This window comes from Stegastes partitus, unplaced genomic scaffold (genome assembly GCF_000690725.1).
Source record: "Stegastes partitus isolate 25-593 unplaced genomic scaffold, Stegastes_partitus-1.0.2 Scaffold2207, whole genome shotgun sequence".
NCBI lineage: Eukaryota > Metazoa > Chordata > Actinopteri > Pomacentridae > Stegastes > Stegastes partitus.
Window position 1 is genome coordinate 43,823 of NW_007579938.1, and position 18,148 is coordinate 61,970.

At 42.0% G+C, this 18,148-nt stretch overlaps 1 protein-coding gene across 1 annotated transcript in view; it reads left to right on the forward strand.

Moving 5' to 3' along the window:
• The window catches only part of LOC103374314 (neurexin-3b-beta), a gene marked incomplete at its 5' end in the record, with an annotated part of 86,353 nt that overhangs the window by 38,997 nt on the left and 29,208 nt on the right, over positions 1 to 18,148 (forward strand). Inside the window, 2 exons of the mRNA XM_008304386.1 lie at positions 9,663 to 9,752; positions 11,469 to 11,779. Coding sequence (XP_008302608.1) covers positions 9,663 to 9,752; positions 11,469 to 11,779 — 401 coding nt within the window. The remainder of the gene's footprint in view (positions 1 to 9,662; positions 9,753 to 11,468; positions 11,780 to 18,148) is intronic.

Genomic DNA, 18,148 nt, shown 5'->3' on the forward strand with positions numbered 1-18,148 from the left:
AATTTGCACCCCGTTTTCTCAGCTGCATTGCTCTTCAAGTATTAATTGCAGCAAGGTATAGTGCATATGAAACTGCCTGACTTGGCCTTTCAAATGATGCTAGTTCGTGTTATAAAGTGTCCATGCGATAAACTATTTTGAAATTCCATCCAATTTAATCAAATTAAGCAGGCAGGCACATACATTAAGCACATATTTTTCCACTTTTCCCATCATGGTTCTGATATTGGCAGATCCAGACAAGATGTTTCTACTGCCAGCATTTTATGGCGAGATGCATGAAAAACGTTATCATTTCATCATAGGAAATCTTTTTTCCTCAATGTAAAGGCTAGTATAAAAAATCTGCAAGTATTATCATGTTATTTGATGGAACATTTGGATAGCAGAGGTTATTCTGAAGAAAACAAAGTACAGCATGTATGGCTAGCGCTTATAACAACCCAGATAAAGGCTTAAAAGTAAAGGTAGCAAAACAAGCCTGAAAACAGCCTTGGGCTCAGAGGGTTAAACATTGTTCCATTAGAAAATGTGGCGCTAACATGAAATGTGTCCAAGAATGCAACTAGCGACAGTGTTTTCCTCCAAACACTGACAAAAACAGAAATAATACAGAAATGCTGATGCTACTTAATGGTGAGGAGCAAACAAATATGAGTTGATCCCTTTCACTTCTCAGCCCGATGTCTCAGCAGCCCTACAGCATGCTCCTAGTTGCATGCCTCCGCCGAGGACAGGGCAGCATCCTCTCCTGGCGTGACCTGGCACGCTGTTTTGGTTTGGTTCAATGCCAGCGCAGGTGACGTTAATCTCTTCTGTCTCTGGCTTTCTTTTGCCGTTGGCTGTCTTTCGCTTTTCTTTGACCAGATAAAGTTAGACGGGTTTCATAACTGCGTCTCAGCCACAGCTGCTGCAAAATACTGAGAAACTCCAGAACATGCACGCGAGTGACATCTCCGTCACGTACGCGTTCACACTCACACGTGCTCGCCGCTCAATGAAGGAATTGAATTAATCAGACGAACGCGGCCGCATTGTTGCGCGGAGGTAGTTTTTTGTCTTGTTCCTTTTATCCCTGTAACACAAAATAACAGCTTGTAATTTTGGGACAGGAATTGAACCACCGTCATAATTATCTCAAAGTGGCCCGGTGCATGAGCATTTAGTTCTCAACTTCCATCGATGCATCCATCAATACCTCAGTTCAGAAGTCAGCATCCCCTCAGAAATCCCTGCCAGATGGGCCGATAGGTTTGCATCTCGGCTTCAGAAATGCACAACAGAAAGAGCTCTTTTCACTTTTTAGCTCTGGATTCCTCTCAAGTGATCCCACTGAGGTTTGTTCCCTTTTCTGTCCACCTGCCATTGTCTTGAAATGGAGTTGAGGTCGGAGGGGGATCGAATACGTGGTAATTTCTTTTTCTCTTCTGCGCAGGTAATTTGCAGGACATTCAGCGATAGTAATTCAGCGATGATTGATTTTCTTTTTCTTTTTTTTTTTTTGTTGCCTTCCCTCCCTTGTAAAGGCGTTGTCATCTCTTGAGTAATTACATGTTAGGGTGCAGACTCATCGACTGCTTTCTCACACCCCTAATGCTTAACTTGAAGGCAGCAGCTGCCACGAGGCTCTCAGGCCGCTCAATAAACAGTTACCGGATCTGGGCATGCCCTCTCTCCCTGGTAGGGAATAGGTGAGGACAAAGGTGTCAGTTGTTTGCTTATCACTCAAAGCTGCTTGCAAAGTAGCCTGGGGTGTGTAAATTGGAGAGCTCGGCTGTGGTGTTTACTAAGTTTCCCCACCGAAGTATGAAGACATTAGGATTGGCTTTAAATAGCAGCGGGAGGTTTTTTACACCATGATGTGCTCTTGAATATTGAGCAGTTTTTGACAAGAATTTTCCTTCTTTGTTGTTTTAATAGTTTTCAGTTTATTAACAGCTTTCTTATTCGTGGTTGGCCGTCGTTTTTAACAGTTATAACAACATTGTGCTCACTCTGTTAATAGCGTCAAATGGAAGTTTGCAGTTGCAGTATTGCTAAAAGAGAAATAAAACAAACACGGGGAGATTGGGCGTGATGTGTAAGAGTCGCAATCTAACAGTAATATAGGTTTTAAACAACTCTCTAGATTTGTTTAAGTAATTTGGTGTAAGGCCAACGATTTACGATGTCTAGTTTAATGTTAAAGAGCCCATATTATACACATTTTAGGTTTCTAATTTTATGTCGAGAGTCTGCGAGGATATGTTTTCATGCTTTAATGTTAAAAAAAAAACACATTTTATTTCCTTCTTATCTTGACTATGCAGTGCTGCAGCGCTTCTTCTGACCTTCTGTCAGAAACATAGACTGATTGACAGTCGGCAGCGACGATTCAGACGAAGCGAGCAGAAGGCGGTAAATGTGGGCGGGCAGAGAGGGCCCGCCTCTCAATCCGTCTGACCAATCGCTGCTCCTATGGCTCCAAAAATCCAAGATGTCGACCAGGAAGTAGCAAAACCCTGGCTTCATTTTCTCAGTGCAGAAACCAACGGGTGACGTCACGTAACTATGTCCATCTTTTATACAGTCTATGATCAGAAATGCCTTATTTTAGCTCCTGTCTCTTTAACACAAAAAGCCCAGTCTGCACCAAGTGGTTAGCTGGACTGATGAAAGCAAGTCAATGTTAGTTATGCACCAGATCTACGACTAAATGTAGCTGACTTAGTTTCAGTTTGTGCCAAAGTAGACACAATGCAGGTATTATGCAAATGTGTGACACAGTGACATAGATAAGTAACAGATGAAAAGCCTGAATGTCAAACGAGGTGTTTCAGGCAGGTAAGGAACAGCGTTTAGAACTCCCTTTGGTGTGGACTTTGGTCTTTGTAAGTTTGCAAACCTTTATCCGCACACAAAAAAGCTATAATACACTAAGGAAAAACCCTAAAAGAATAATACGGGCTCTTTAAACAATTGAGCACGCTCACAGTTTGGCTGCGTGATAGGATATTGTTACTAGCATTTTAGACGTGCCAATTTTTGGTCTTACAGCTTTCATTTCAGTAAATTAGTTTCCAATCATATTGAAAAAAGCATACAAAAGAAGAAAAATGAAGCTAGAGACAAAATCAATGTACGAAAAAATGCTGCCAGACAGTTGAAAAGATAACATAATTAAATCAACACTTCAGATGCTACCACAATGCTTTATTAAATATCTCAGGGGCAAGGGCAAGTGACAAGGACTAATTAGTTGCTGTGCAAAGCGCAGAGCGGGAGACTTAAGGTCAGTTTCTTAGCGGCAGCCAAATTCTGGATGCGGAGTAATGTGCACATCGTATTAAAATGCTGTTCCAGGTCGTAATTGGGCAGAATGTCTCTGAAGGAGGCTTTGGAAAACTTCAAAAAAAATTGCACTTTATTATATAATGTGTGGCAAAACCAAAGAAATACACCTGTGGCCCTTCAGTAAAGAGGCACTTACTAAAGTATTGAGGACACGGGAGCTACTGCATTCAGTTTTTAAATAAATGACTGTGTGAATCATTTTAAACCTTGTAGTGCTCGGTTGCCACTTTACTAAATACACCTGCTCGTGCAATTCAATACAACGGCTCGGATATAAATTTAACCTTTCCGAAGACACTAATCAGTTTTGACTGTCACTGCCAGAGAGTTATTTAAAAAACCATATGTTTATCATCGAGGTTGCAGTTTGCAGTCACGTTTATCTGGATTGCATTGTGAGGAATGATTTTAATGTTTGTTTTTTTTAGTGCAAAACCACCACTAAATACTATAATTGATAAGAATGCAGCCGATATAACAACTTCTCTTACATTTTTTATTAAAACTGAAGCCGTGATAAGCTTTGTAAAGGGAGAATATACGGCAGAGCAGCACTGGATTGCATTAGCACCCAATAAAGTGGACAGAAAGAATAAAACACGTCTGGATTTGTACATCAGCATTCTGGTCCAGGTGTTTCCTTAGTCAGAAGAAATAAGAGCAGTGAAGCTAATTCTGACAATAGCTGCTGAAGGATGGGAAAAGATCACTTTTATTAAATAATTGCATGAATTATGCAAACTGCTCCGTGTTGGCTTGTTTACACCCTGTCTGATTGTCTAACTGCTTGTTTTGTTGCACTGTCTGACTTCATTGCGGCAATGTTTCCGTGTTTCCGTCTTATCTCGGCAATTACTTTGAGTTCGGCGCCCGCTTTGCTTTTATTGACAGTTCAAGTGCGGGAGGCGGCCTCAGTATAAAGGGAGCGAGAGGATGACAAGTGATGAAGATCCGGGACCTTAATGTCAAGCCCAGTGAGCTCAGTAGACATTAAGACTTTATTAGTATTAGTACCCCGAGTGATTTTCGCAAAACAGGCTTACGCGATGAAAAAGAAATAAGACAGAAAAGGACTTCCGTTCTTCTGCTCAACAATATCCCCACGTTGATCCCATACAGGAGCGTTTCCATCAGGCTTTACATGCGTGTTTTTGTTCCCATGTGGGTGTTGAATTTGTGTGTGTTGACTGCTTTGTCTCTTCCTTTCTCTAATTATTCTCCCCCTCTAACGGTGCCCTCTCAGATCCCTGTTCTTTTTTTGTCCTCAAATTCCTCCTTATCCGTGTTTCTCCTCCTTTTTTTTTTTTTGCCAGTCGGCGCTCATCATCGCGGCTGCGCATCTTCTTCCCACAGTCCCGTGTACTTGTGTGACAACCCACATTACTGCAGGGGCTTGTCTTTGTTTAGCGAGAGGGTTCCAATTTCCTTATATAACACTCCCGAATCCCTTCGCTCCCTTTGATTTTGGATTACATGATCTTTTTGCGTGAGTTTGAATCTTTGAATCAAAGAATTGCCAGACCGAGCCAGGCGGAAATTGTGCATCACACTTTGCCTTGAGCTGGCCGAGGTTCAGGCGTTGTCTCAGATGAATGACCATTGGCCTAACTACTCTGCCGTTGCCTCGGGGAGAGTCTGTCTCTGTGTGTGTGCGCGCTCTCCATCATTTGTGGTGGGTACAAGAGGGTTGGTCATAGTGAGAATGGCCTTGTGTTCATTTTCAGACTGCACATGCACTCAAATAGTCGAGGGCTTTCATCCATGCGCCGATGCACACAGTGTTACGACTCCCACAACCTGAAACAGACACGGCGAGTAGCACCGCTTCGAAATATCTGCCAATCTTTGTCTTGAAATACAGACAAAACAATTCCTCAGGAGCGAGATAAATCCCTTCGCGTCCCCGGGGCCAAACATGATTAGCCCTATCTGCGACACAATCTTTGTCGCTCTCAGAACTCAGACTAAGCTGAGTGTACAAGCCGCCAGTCTAATTCATCCTTTCAACACCATAAATTTCAGAGCGACCTGATAAATGATGAATTTACTGCCTGGCTTTGTCTGACGTCGGAGAGAGAATGGAAAGGAGGATCGAGGGAAAGCAAGCGGCAGAAACAGAGGGACATGGGTGAATAGGGAAGAAATGCCGCCGCCGAAGGAACACAGAAGCATTTAATGGAGTAGAAACCGCAATAAGTTGACAAAGGAGAGAAACAGCTGACGTGTAGGCAGATAGATGGTGGAGGAATGGATGGATGATGAAGGGGAAAGGGGAGCGGAGAGTGAGTGAAAAGCAGATAAATGATAGCAGAAATGAGGCTGCAGCTGAAGAGGCCTGATTCAGGCAAGAAGAGCAAAAGAGAGCTGATTGCCGAGACATAGAGAAAGACTGGCAGAGCTGCAGATGAAGTAGCAGAATACCGCTGGACGGACGGCGGGCTAAAGAGAGACCGAATAGAAAGAAACTTGAGTATGGAGCGAGAGGAGGAGAAACAGAGATGAAAGTGCGGTGTAGATTGGAAAGAAGGTGGGTGGTGCAGGATATTCATAACCAGCGGCGGCAACAGCTAGCTGTGGAGTTGAGCTGTGGAATGATGATTTTTGGACAGGGCCACACTATATCAAATGTACTCATCATCCCCAAATGGAGAGAATGCCAGGAGCCTGTCACGGTAGCCATTTTCACAGTTTTGATGCGCTCTCAGCACTGGCCCTGTGATGGAACCCCGGCGAGATTAGTCTGGCAAGCAAACTGAATAGAACGAAGCCACCAACCAGCAGATGACTGTCTCCTTGCCAGTGTTTGTGTTGACTGAATAGCTGCCACCAATGGAGGGGAAAAAAAAATTCTAGACATTGTTTTGGCTGGGAGGAAAATATGGTGAAGGCATGCATCGGAGGTAAAGTAGACGCAAGCAAACTGTTGATAAACACAGATGAAGAAGAAGAAAAAAATGTAAAAAAGGGTGTTTTTTTTTTACCGAATTAATCAGGTTTGCATTCAGCTGTGCACACAGCAAAAATGTGCTTGAAATATTCAGAAATGCAGCATGTCACGGAGTAAATGGGAAGCTCTCTGTTAATATTTTGCACTTGTAGATGTTTATTGGAAACCTACTGTGAGCAGATAAATTGATTTAATGCCAATTGGATAGATAATTAATATTTTAAATGTGATGTAGAAATGGAAGTGCCTGAAAACTTGGTTTCATCAGTTTGACCTAATCACAGCCAATATTTATGACTAAATAAGCAACAAGTGTTTGACAGAAACATTCACAGATGTTATTTATTAAAGCTTGTTTCTAGTAGATTTTGAACATGTGGTATATGTGGCATTAATATAGCAGCAAACTTGCTGAGTAAAAAGTGGTGGTTTAATTAGCAGAGACTCTCCAATCCCTTTGAGTTTGTTGTAATCTGAGCTTCTCTTTTCTATGTTTTGGAAGCTGTGCATACATGTTAGTGCATGTGAGTCCCACCCACTGAAACAAGTAGTCCTTTGTACATTCCTACAAAAACAAAGAGCAAACTAAGACTCACGGTGAAACAGCCACCCACAGACTGGAGCAAGTGGAGCAGAGCAAAGGAAGAGACCAGTGCAGTAAATATAACGTTATTTAAGATTACAACAACTACCTGTTATGGCCATTTAGTGTGTTGTACAGTTGCTAGTGTGGGCTAATGATTGTGGCTGGATTATTTTTGTTGGCTCAGTTTTTACAGGAAGAGGAAGATGTGGTCAGTGCACCTGTTTGTTTTGGTCTGAGATGCCGATGCTCTAGTATCATCCAGTCAGGTCTGAATGTCACGTCCGGCACCTTTAAGAGTTTAATCCTCAGCTAGTCTGCTCTGTCAAGACTCTGTGGTTTTATCAGATTTGACCTTTAAAGACCCCATGAGAACTTCTTGGAAAGTCCTGCCTTTCTTAATGTTCTTTCTGAACTCAGGGTTTTCTTGAGATTCAGTGTTATAGAGAACAGTTGTGAAAAGCAATGTTCACTCTGTTTATTCTCATTATTATTATGTGCTGATGGGTGCACATGTGTTGAACAGTTTATCTGAGCTGTGATAAAGATTGTAAGTTAAACCAAAATGGGCTCTCTGGAAACATCAAACACATAAGAGCAGTAACTTGTTCTTTCCTCTTTCGCTCAGCAGACTAAAGAGATTTTTTAAAAATCTTTAAGAAAATATCTGTCCACTCTACTCAAAACCTGGAAGGCAGACTGATTTTATAACAAACAATAGTGCTTTTATTGGCAAGGTCATCCATTTTGAAGTCACCTCTAGAAATTGAATATCAAATTGACAAACTAGAGAGATTTTTCTCATTAGTTGGACAATTAGCTTGTGGTGTATTCATTACAGGGGGGACTGTCACCTCATTAATCACCCGGAACAATGTAAGAGCTATACCTGAGACCACGCCATTAGCAATGCACAGCCAGCTTGTAGCCCTCTCTCGGTTTCAGACACGGTTTCACTGCAGCTAAACAACAATACGAAGCCGCTTTGGGACGTTCGGTAAAGAAGTTGGAGGGATTACAAAAGTGTTTGTAGATGCTGCTTATCCTCTCCCTCCTCCTGTCCTGTTGCTCAACCCATTCCATCAGACTCCTAACCTTTCCGACCGTCCTCTGATTTCACATACAACCATCATGCCTTCCCTCTGTGGCCCTTGTCCAGACGAGAGTGTATTTGGCTGCCACCTGAAACCTGCTTGAGATCAAAGGAACGGGGAGGGAGTCCTGCTAGTAGCTGATTAACCTGCTGGCACGCTGCAGACACAGTCCTTTAGCTCCTTGAGCTCCCTCGCAGCCATATCCACACTCCTTCCCAGCTGGCTGTAAACTGAGCACTTGGCTCGTTTTCTTCTCTGAATAGGTAGGAAGGAATGATAAAAAGATAGAACCTGGGTGAGGGGAGTAGGAAGCCGAGGGAAGCATATGGTTTTATGAAATTGTGGCGCGTTCACACCGTGCGCGAATTTAGTCAGCAGGCGAGAGATGTGAAGTTCGAAATCAGGTGTGAAGCCTGAAATGCCTGAACCATGAAAGAAAATGAAATAAGACTTGGGGTGGCGCGAGGACGAGCGTGATATCATAGCCAGAAACCGTGCGGTCACACCCTCAATCAAGTGGCTCTCCATAAAAGTGAGTGCATGAAGTTAGCAGCGTTCAGCGGCTCAATCACTTGAGAGAAGTCTGGCAGCCAAACTAGTTCTGAGGCCTCGCCCTTTCACTTGTATTATGCTGTAAACGTTTCCGTAACTATGCCTCTTTTTTTTTTTTATTCCTCCAGCACCGTCCCACCTGGGTACTGAGTGACATCTATGCAGAACTCAGACTCTTTTGTCATCGCCTCAAAGTGTTTGAGTTGTACGTCTCAATTCTCAGTGTCGACAGCCTCGTGGCACCTTTCACAGGGAATGGCTCTGTGATTGTCAAACATAATATCGCAGCTCTGGCACATACACGACGGATCATGCCAAAAATAAGCACACACACACACAACACTCCCTGTAAAAAAAAAAAAAAAAGCAGTCTATTATCTTTATTTCCCATGTACCTGGAAGTGTGTTATCCGCCGTCTCAGAAGAGGGGGTTTGTGGCAGCCGGGGTGGAGCGCGTTTTTTTACCCAAAAGGCCTCCCACCATGTCAGTAATGATCTCATTTGTATGCATTGTCCTCTTCAAATCTGTGTCACTGTGGGACTTCCTCACCCCCCCTCAAACAGGTCTTCTGTACTTCAAATTACCACTTCCTCCTCCTCCTCCTCCTCCAACGCTGCCCTCCTTTTCCCTGCAAACCTGCCACACAGCCCCCCCCCCCTCCATCCGAATAACTCACTGCACCGAATCATTCTTTGGCCCTTGAAATGTAAAAGCAGGTGGTGTCCAGTGGGAGAATTAGTGCACATAAATTACCTCCAATTTGCTTCAGAGAAAAGCAGTTAATGCATGTCTGCCTTTTTAACCACTTGATATCCTTTTTTTTTTTTCTTCTCTCTATTATGTAATATGATGTAGACTGTGATGTGTTTCCAGTGTTATTCTTGCAGGTTATTATCACTTCTTTTCATAACTGCTGTATATTTAAACCATGGATATGTTGTTAAATATTGGTGTGGAGTGTGCTGTATAAATATCGATTTTAAACATTTAAACTAAAGTAACGCTACTTGGGGGGGGAGGAAAAAAAATAAATCATAAAGCTTTTATAAATATTTCTAAACAAAGATAAAACGCATTATAAACCACTGTATAAATGTGTGATGTCTGTTGCCAACTGTTTCAAGCTGTTTGTCAAACTTTTAAACTTTAAAGGCAACAGCGACATTGAGCGCTATCAAATGGCAAATAAGAAAATCCCGTTCAAATATACCCGGCCAGTAGAAGATTGGCTTCAGGAGAAAGGTAAATCTTTATCGAACTTCTAGAATGTTTTTTCTTTTATTTTTACTTTCTGTCATTCCATCGGCTTGTTCCCTTTCAACCTTTGAGAATGAATAACCATCCCTTAAACCCTTTAAAAAACAAGTAAAAACAAAGCGTTTTTTGGTTTTTTATGTTGTTCTCTCCTTTTGTTTGGATTTTTTTTTATTATCTTTTGTGTTTCTTTTTCCTTTTTTTTTTTTTTTTGTTGTCATGGTCATCTTTTTAAAATTTTGTTGACTCATGGTGTCCAGTTAAAGGGACTGGGAAGAGATTTTGTAAACAGTGTAACAACAAGATGTTAATTATGAAATGCTCCTAATCTTTTGTGCAAAATTGACTCGGAGAAGGCATTATCTATGCTGCAACAGTCGGCCGATTGTTTTGAGAGGAGAATTAACTCCCTTGGCTCAAATGCTCTGCAATGTTTGAGAACAAACTAATCAGCGGGCATATCGCCCTGAAAACTTTCCAGACAGCAGGTGCTTCTCCCTGCTGTAATTTATCTGATTGTAGTTACACACATCACACAGGATAAAATCCTCACTTGTTTGGTGATGGAGAGCTAATTGGAGCCTTTTTGACGGCAAAGCGTCACGGCGCGCCTGCCAAGGTGCACTGTGCCCTGACAGAGTTGTACTTTTCAATCATTTAGATGATCAAATCAGCACCTTGTCTATGTTTGAAGCATTTTTGGGGATGAGAAAAAAAAAAAGTCCCCTTTCTTTTTTTGGTGCATAATACATGTTCTTACTCGACATAATACTATCATAAACTGCATTTTAAATTCATTGCACATAAACATCTTAACCTGATTATAAAGTCCCTTTAACAACCGCTAAAACACAGACAGGTTTGAAAAATCCCATTACTGCTGCATGCATGACTCCACACATGCTATTTCATTTTCTGTGATATGAACGTCTTGTCCCTGTCATTCCATACCTAATGTATTATGTATCGTACAACAAACAAATGTAACGAGCTCGCAGTGCTATGTGTCTGCAAATTATACAAATGAGATTTTTAATTATGATCCCTGTATTGTGAAAGTTTGGTGCATTTTCTCTTTCATAATTAATGCATGAGCAACGTGTTTTGACAATGATATTTTGGCATCCCATAATGAAATTCACATGAATTGCAGTTAGTGTGTGTTGCCCATACTCTCATCAGAATACTCCCAAGCCTGTATACATATTTATTAATCATTTTACCTCACAGGTCCGCTGTTTTGTCCAGAGAATATTAAGAGGACCTGTGGAACATGTTCCAGCTTATTTTTCATATATTTCTGTCACATCTGCATGCGTTTGCTCCAGTGCAATATTTCTGCTGTACCTGCATAGTGTCGGTTTTCATCTTTAGTAGCAAAAGGGGAAAAAAAACAACCTACTGTGCATTGCGGTGCATATAACTGCAGTCTTATACTGCTATTTTTTTTGTCGGTGTAAATGCATGTTGTATCATCATCCACAACCTCATTGAGTCAAGCAGTAAAGTAATGTGTTTGTATTATCAGCTACATTTGAGTTTCCAATCACTATCTTGCAGTGGAAGCGTAGTTCATCCTAAAGCTGCTGCATGTCAGAATGCTTTCTGTGACAGCTTTATCTGCCTGTTACATCACATTATTACTCCACGTTGCATCTTAAGCATATCAACCCTCTCCCCCTCCCTCCCTCCCTCCCGCGCCAGGCCGGCAGCTGACAATCTTCAACACCCAGGCCACTATCTCAATCGGCGGCAACGACCGGAAGCGGCCCTACCAGGGTCAGCTCTCCGGCCTCTATTACAATGGCCTCAAAGTCCTCAACATGGCCGCCGAGGGCCACGCCAACATCAAGGTGAACGGCAGCGTGCGGCTGGTGGGCGACGTGCCCGTCAGCCGGGGCGCGGCGCGCACCACCACCTCCGTGCCGCCGGAGATGTCCACCACCTTCATCGAGACCACCACCACCCTGTCCACCACGACCACCCGCAAACAGCGCTCGCCACCCACTATTCAGGTGAGGCTGACGGGAGACAAAGAGAGATGTTTATGCTTGCGGATGTGTCTGTGGTGAGTCACTGTATGATGTAATTCAGTTGGCAGTTTTCAGCAGAATTTATTTTATTTTTTTTATCTGTATGCATTCCAATGATTTGAAAAAGAAAGATGGAAGAATTCCCTGAATGCCCTCAAGATATTCGAGAACTGCAGCACAGATGGTAACATTTTGAGTGTAAACCCATGTGATTACACACCTCTCTGTGCAAACCTAGTTTATAGGTAATTTGAGTGCATACTGATGTGTTACATTTGTCTCATAGGAAGCATTTCTCCAGAAAGCCGGTGCACTAAGACAACAAAATAGTACGGCACAGAAGCCTGCACAAACCTGCAAACCGGTTCCAATTTAGAATGATCCTAAAGGAATCAGTAGAGAAGTTTCTTCTTGGTTGTGCTGGTTGGTTCCTAAACAGATTTTACTACTGTATAAGCAAGTACTACAAATGCTCACGTACTGCTATTCGTCTGCATCATTAGTGTTAGAGTTAAGTGCCTGTGTGTCTTCTGTCTCATAGTGGGGCAGATATCTACAAAAAAAATGTTGAAATTGTCATAAAATTTGGCATGCACATTCCTCATATGCCACCTATTTGGTAAAAAAAAAACTAAAACATGAACATTCAAAATGGCGGCCATTTTTCAAGATGGCCGACGTCATATTTTCGGATTCTTCTGGCTCTGTTAGATAGGTTAACCAATTTTTATTATATAAACATTGTTCATACATTGTTGACGCTTTTAAATTAGATTCTGGCATCTATGAACCATCTCAACATGGTAAACTTTTGTGAATTCAAAGTTGTAATGGAGTTGCAAATGTATTTAAATAATTCAGCTAATTAATTAAGTTATTGAAGTTTGAACAAACAAAGTTATTTCAAGTTTATTGATACCACTGGGACCATAAAAACTGTTTGAATTACGGGGGTATTTTACAGTATCTGTGTTTGAAATCACAAGATTTTACTATAAAATACACATTATATGCGCAATATCCACATATCCTCAGATTGTGTGACCGAGTCAAGCTTCCTATTTTTCCTGTGTCTAGTCTTCTGGCCTCCTGACTTCATGCGTACATACATTCATGACAGTGGCCTTGATATTAATTCTCAGCAAGAAAGTGAGAGATAAAAAAACACAGTGCCCAAAATGTCAAACCCCATAAATACACTGTGTAATTGTGCGTTCAACTGCATATTTCCTTTTAGTAGATTTGGATGTTTCGGACATCGATTTTCTGCCCCTGTCTGTGGGGTAAATGTTGTGTTTTCTTAGTAATCAGGTTTAGAAATGTGACAAAGTGAAATGTCAAAAAACAAGCACCCTTGTCCCTTCTCTACTACTTTTATGTGTTTTTTTGTGTTTTTTTGTGACGGTGCGTGGGCGGATTGTGGTCGTGCTGCTTTTTTTTCCCCCTCTGCTTGATCTGTCAAGGTCAGGATACTGTATTTCTCATTCTATGGAGGATTGAAGTGCTGCTGTTCATTGAGGTGTGCAAAGCCGGCCTTGCCACTGCTCCCTTTCTCTACGATCCTCGCTTCTTCTTTTTTTTTTTTTTTGTCCCGTCTCTGTCCGTCTTTATCTGTCACTCACCCCTATTCCGGCCTAAGAGAGGCCTTTCTCCAATATGTCCTGAGTCCAAGCCAATGAACGTCACCACTGTGCCAAGAAAGTAATCACGCCAAGCAGTCTTTTGACACCCAGAGGACAAATTGAACCATTCGTTGTCCATATTAAAGCAATCACTCTCCCTCAGAGGTGAGACACGCTCGGGGGAGAGGTTGTTTGGTGGACGACAGACAGGGACCACTGTTATCAGCCTCTCCACATCAACAACAGATTGCCTGGCGTGCAGTGATGATGACCCTTCATGTCAGCGCTGACACTTGTGTATCTGTATCAGTGCAAGTGTGGAGGAGGCCAGAGTGAGAGGGCCGTCAGAAAGCCACTAAATACCCCGTGATTTGGACAGAGCTGACAGGAAAGAGTGAGGAAGTCAAGCCTTCGTACGGGAGGTTCGAGGGTCCTGGAACAACAGCAGAGCGGTCCATATCCATTCTCTCTATGTGGCATCACTAATCTGCAGCGATGATGACTGAGCTGAGATACATTACAGCACCGTCTCTGGCACCATCAACAAGGTCATATCAGATAGGAAAAAACGTGGCATCGCTGGGAAAATGGCATTTTGTGTCACAGGCTATTAATATCAAAGGAAGTCAATAAAGTTCTCTGCGCTATGAAAAAGCTTTTATACGAAGCACTCTCCTTTTCAAGGTGAAATGATGAAGCGATACCACTTTTGTCAATACCCAGGATTCAGCTGTTAGATGCCAGATGATGCACTTTGGATAACTTAACAACAAACATTTCGGCTTTGCCCTCGCCAACTTTTATTTTTGTGTTCCTTCTGAGAGCACGCCTTCCTCATTCTTCCTCGGCGAGCTCCCGTGGCAGGGCGCCGCTTTGATTCACGCTGCCATGTCACAGAATTTCATTTGCCGAGGCCTTTAATTTTACAGTTCCCCAGTGTGCTGTCAAATACTGTGGTGTGAGAGGTAAAGAGAGGACCTGCACCAGTCTGGCAGATTTCTCCACCCCTCTGGGTAGTATAGGGGAGTTGAGGGAGTTGAGCTATCATTAGTGATGTACTGCGGTGCTGAAAGAGACCAATAGGCATCTGACACGGCGCCGGACTGGAGCGTGTGTGCAGCTGTTTTAGCGGTGTGTAGACGGAAACCTGTGTGTGTGTGTTTCCGTGTCTTCTATTTTTGGTCCACTTCCCAGACACGCTACCTGTTTCTTTTTTTCCGAGGTGGGAAGTGGTGAATCCCTTGACATCTCAGGATCAACAGAATGAGAGACGGGGGTGGGAAGTGGAGAGAACCAATCTCACGCTTAATTAATGATAGCTCCGTGGGGACGCACCGCATACACGACAGACACCTTTCATTTCCATTTACTCTCTCTCTCTGTCACTGTATTGCTTCTGTGGGCCGGCCAGACAGCTGGGGGACCAAAGACGAGCGCAGACGGGATATTGGTGTGTGTTTGAGTTTCGACTTAAAGGACCGCGTGAAGGATTTTGTGGCATCTAGCGGTGAGGTTGAGAGATTGCAATCAACTCTGTCTTTTTTTTGCTATTTATCATATAATGTATCGTCATCTGTTAAAATAGGATCTGCACACTGGCATTAACGTTCCCAAAAGCTGTCATTAAATTACCACCTCACGGAGGCTTTTCGAGCATAAACGCTCTTTATATATTCTTGGGAGCATGAATGCAAATGTGCAGATGTTCCAGATGTCTGGGAGAATCTACAGTGGTGCCACTTGAATATAAAAATAAGTCAGTTCTGTGGCTACTGTAGAAACAGCAACATGATGGACACCGCAGAAGGAGACCTTAAAGGGTTTATGCTAAGCTAATGAGAACCCAATGGTTCGTAGTTACAAGTGATTATACGCAAATGTAAACCTGATAATCAATGCTATGTTGCATTTTTACATTATCAATCCACTTAAATCGGACATGCTGGCCCTCTAAGTTCAACTCAAACACTATTTGAATTATACTTAGACGTACTCTTTAGTGACAATTCTGTTATGTATGTTTTTATTTTGGGCTGCAGGGTGGCGCAGTTGGTAGCACTGTTGCCTCGCAGCAAGAACGTTGCCGGTTCGCGTCCCGGTGGGGGCACCGGAATCTCTCTGCGTGGAGTTTGCATGTTCTCCCCGTGCAGCGTGGGTTCTCTCTGGGTTCTCCGGCTTCCTCCCACAAGTCCAAAAACATGTTGAGGTTAATTGGTGATTCTAAATTGTCCGTAGGTGTGAATGTGAGTGTGCTTGGTTGTCTGTCTCTAAGTGTAGCCCTGTGATAGACTGGTGACCTGTCCAGGGTGTCTCCTGCCTTCACCCTAAGTCAGCTGGGATAGACTCCAGCCCCCCATGACCCTAGTGAGGATTAAGCGGTGTATAGCTAATGGATGGATGGATGGATGTTTTTATTTTGGAAATATGTAGGGATTTGTTGATGTCTTGCACAGTCAATTAAAAAAATGACTGAAAAGTATATAAATATTTTAGAGCTCAAATAGTGAATGCTAATATTTATGTGGTTACTTTGCAGCAGGATGTCTTCATGCAGCACAACATAAAGTTCTTAGTTGGGAGACATATGACTCAGTTTTAAATGATCACAATATAATATCTGAGCATAGGTTTGTGTAAAATCACTGAAAACCAAGAATAAGCAATAAGTCTTGAACACATTTTAAAACACAGCTTAACTAAGTTTGTGGGTTTAAGAAAGTAGGCGTAGGCATGGGTTAAAATCTCATCATTTATTAAAACCCAGAATAACTTATCTCTCTGTATCGATATTGCATATTTAGTTTTTTTCCCATGTCATTGCCTTAAAGTGGCTTCGATGTGACACGACAGCGTTGCTTCCTTTAGAACGTGTTGCTCTGTGAAGTCCGTGCCCAAATATTGGAGTAATCTAGCCACACATATTTAAACTAGAATCCAAGAAGAATAACACAGTAAGTCCAACCCTTTGTGGGCTTGTTATGTATGAATATGTATGAAACCACAGATGTCTGAATCTGTGTTTTTGAGACTGTCATTGGTACACCACAGTTTGAAGGTGACAGTGCTTATTTTGGTCATTATATGTCTTCTCGCTTATAAAAAATTTAAAAAAAAACACCATATGGACATGTTAAGAGGGTAAAACACTAGATTTTTAATGAAGGGAGTCTTTAAATAAGAAAAAAAAGTATAATACAGGGATTAGTGTGTTTACAAATGAATTCAAACTGTAGGTTTTTACACCAATTCCAATCCCTGCTTTCATTTTGAAATAAACCCAGTGGTCTGGCCTTTTTTTGTTTTTATCAGATCAAACGTAACAATCAGATCAACCATACAGCTGCAACAGCAAATTTAATGTCTGGGGTTTTTTTTCACCACGTCATATGTGTTTCTTCATGATTATTACAAATGATCTGAGACCTGGCATTAGATATGTCAACAACACTCACCAGCTATCTTGGTGTAAAGAGAAAAAAAAAAAACCAGCATATCTTCTGAAGATTTAACCCCAGTCATCATTCGGCGTTTTTTATCCATTTAGCAGCCAGAACGTTTCTTTGATCATGTGCCACAGACGAGGGTGACGAATGCTAACCCTGTTAGCTTTAGCTGCCTGCCCTCGTCTCTTTCCGCCGCATTATGTAAAGCCACGCACAGAGCCGCTAACATAATGGGAGGATACTTGTTGCGCTGGTGTATGTCAGATAGGGGCATTCAGGCAGTAAAAATAAGATCAAATCTCAATTTTTTGGCAAAACAAAACCTCACATTTCTCCATAAATATGAATTCATTGATTTGGTACGAGAATAAGCTCTGCAGGGGGAAAAAAAAATGCGGCAATCAATATATTTAAACTAGAATAATTTAAATTTGTTCTCTTTAGGCAGCATTTTAGTGTCCCCTGTCTGCATCGTGTTTGACATTAGTTCTGTTGGCTGACTTGGCTCCAGTGCTCACAAGTGGTTTGGGCAGAAATAGAAATGGCTCGACAATTATTCTGGAAGTTATGCAACACATAATTAAAATTCTACTAGTAGCCCGCAGCATGAAAAGCCAGTAAGGGGATGGTGGATAATAACCCGTTAACGAGGAACAACACTGATTTTACACATCAGGTCGTGTCTCTTTATAGGTGTTGTTGAAGGCGACTGCACATGTGGAGAGAAAAAAAAAGCTGTTACATAAAGCTTTTTGTGTGGCTCTGGAGGGAGATGCTCAAAATGTGCTCTAGGTGTTGTTATTTGTGTCCACTGCTGGTTAGAAAGTAGAAAAAAAAATTGGTGTTGTTAACCAGACGTCTGCAGTCCAAACCTCCTGAAGCTGGTGGCCCAAAGCTTCATTGACAGCGGTTTTGAAATGTTGTAGACTGGAATAAGAGCGCCGTCTCTGTTCAGCTATAGTGATTCAGAATAAAAATAAATAATTTTTCATCTTCTGTAATTTATTTTGTGACTTTGCTCAACAGTTCTGCACCACATGTTGCAGTTTCTGAGGTTTCCGTCACCTTTTTACTCACTTTGGTCTCATTTTTCACTGGAATATAAAGTCCTGCGCCTCGATGGAAATGGCACAACAATGGCTAGAACAGTACAGAGAAGTCAAACGTGTCTTTTGTGCAGTGTGGCAAAGTCATAATGCCATAAATCATTAAAGGGGAAAAAATATTGAATTTCAAGCTAGAATTAACTTTTACAGCAATTTTTCCCATGTGTCCACAGCACAAAA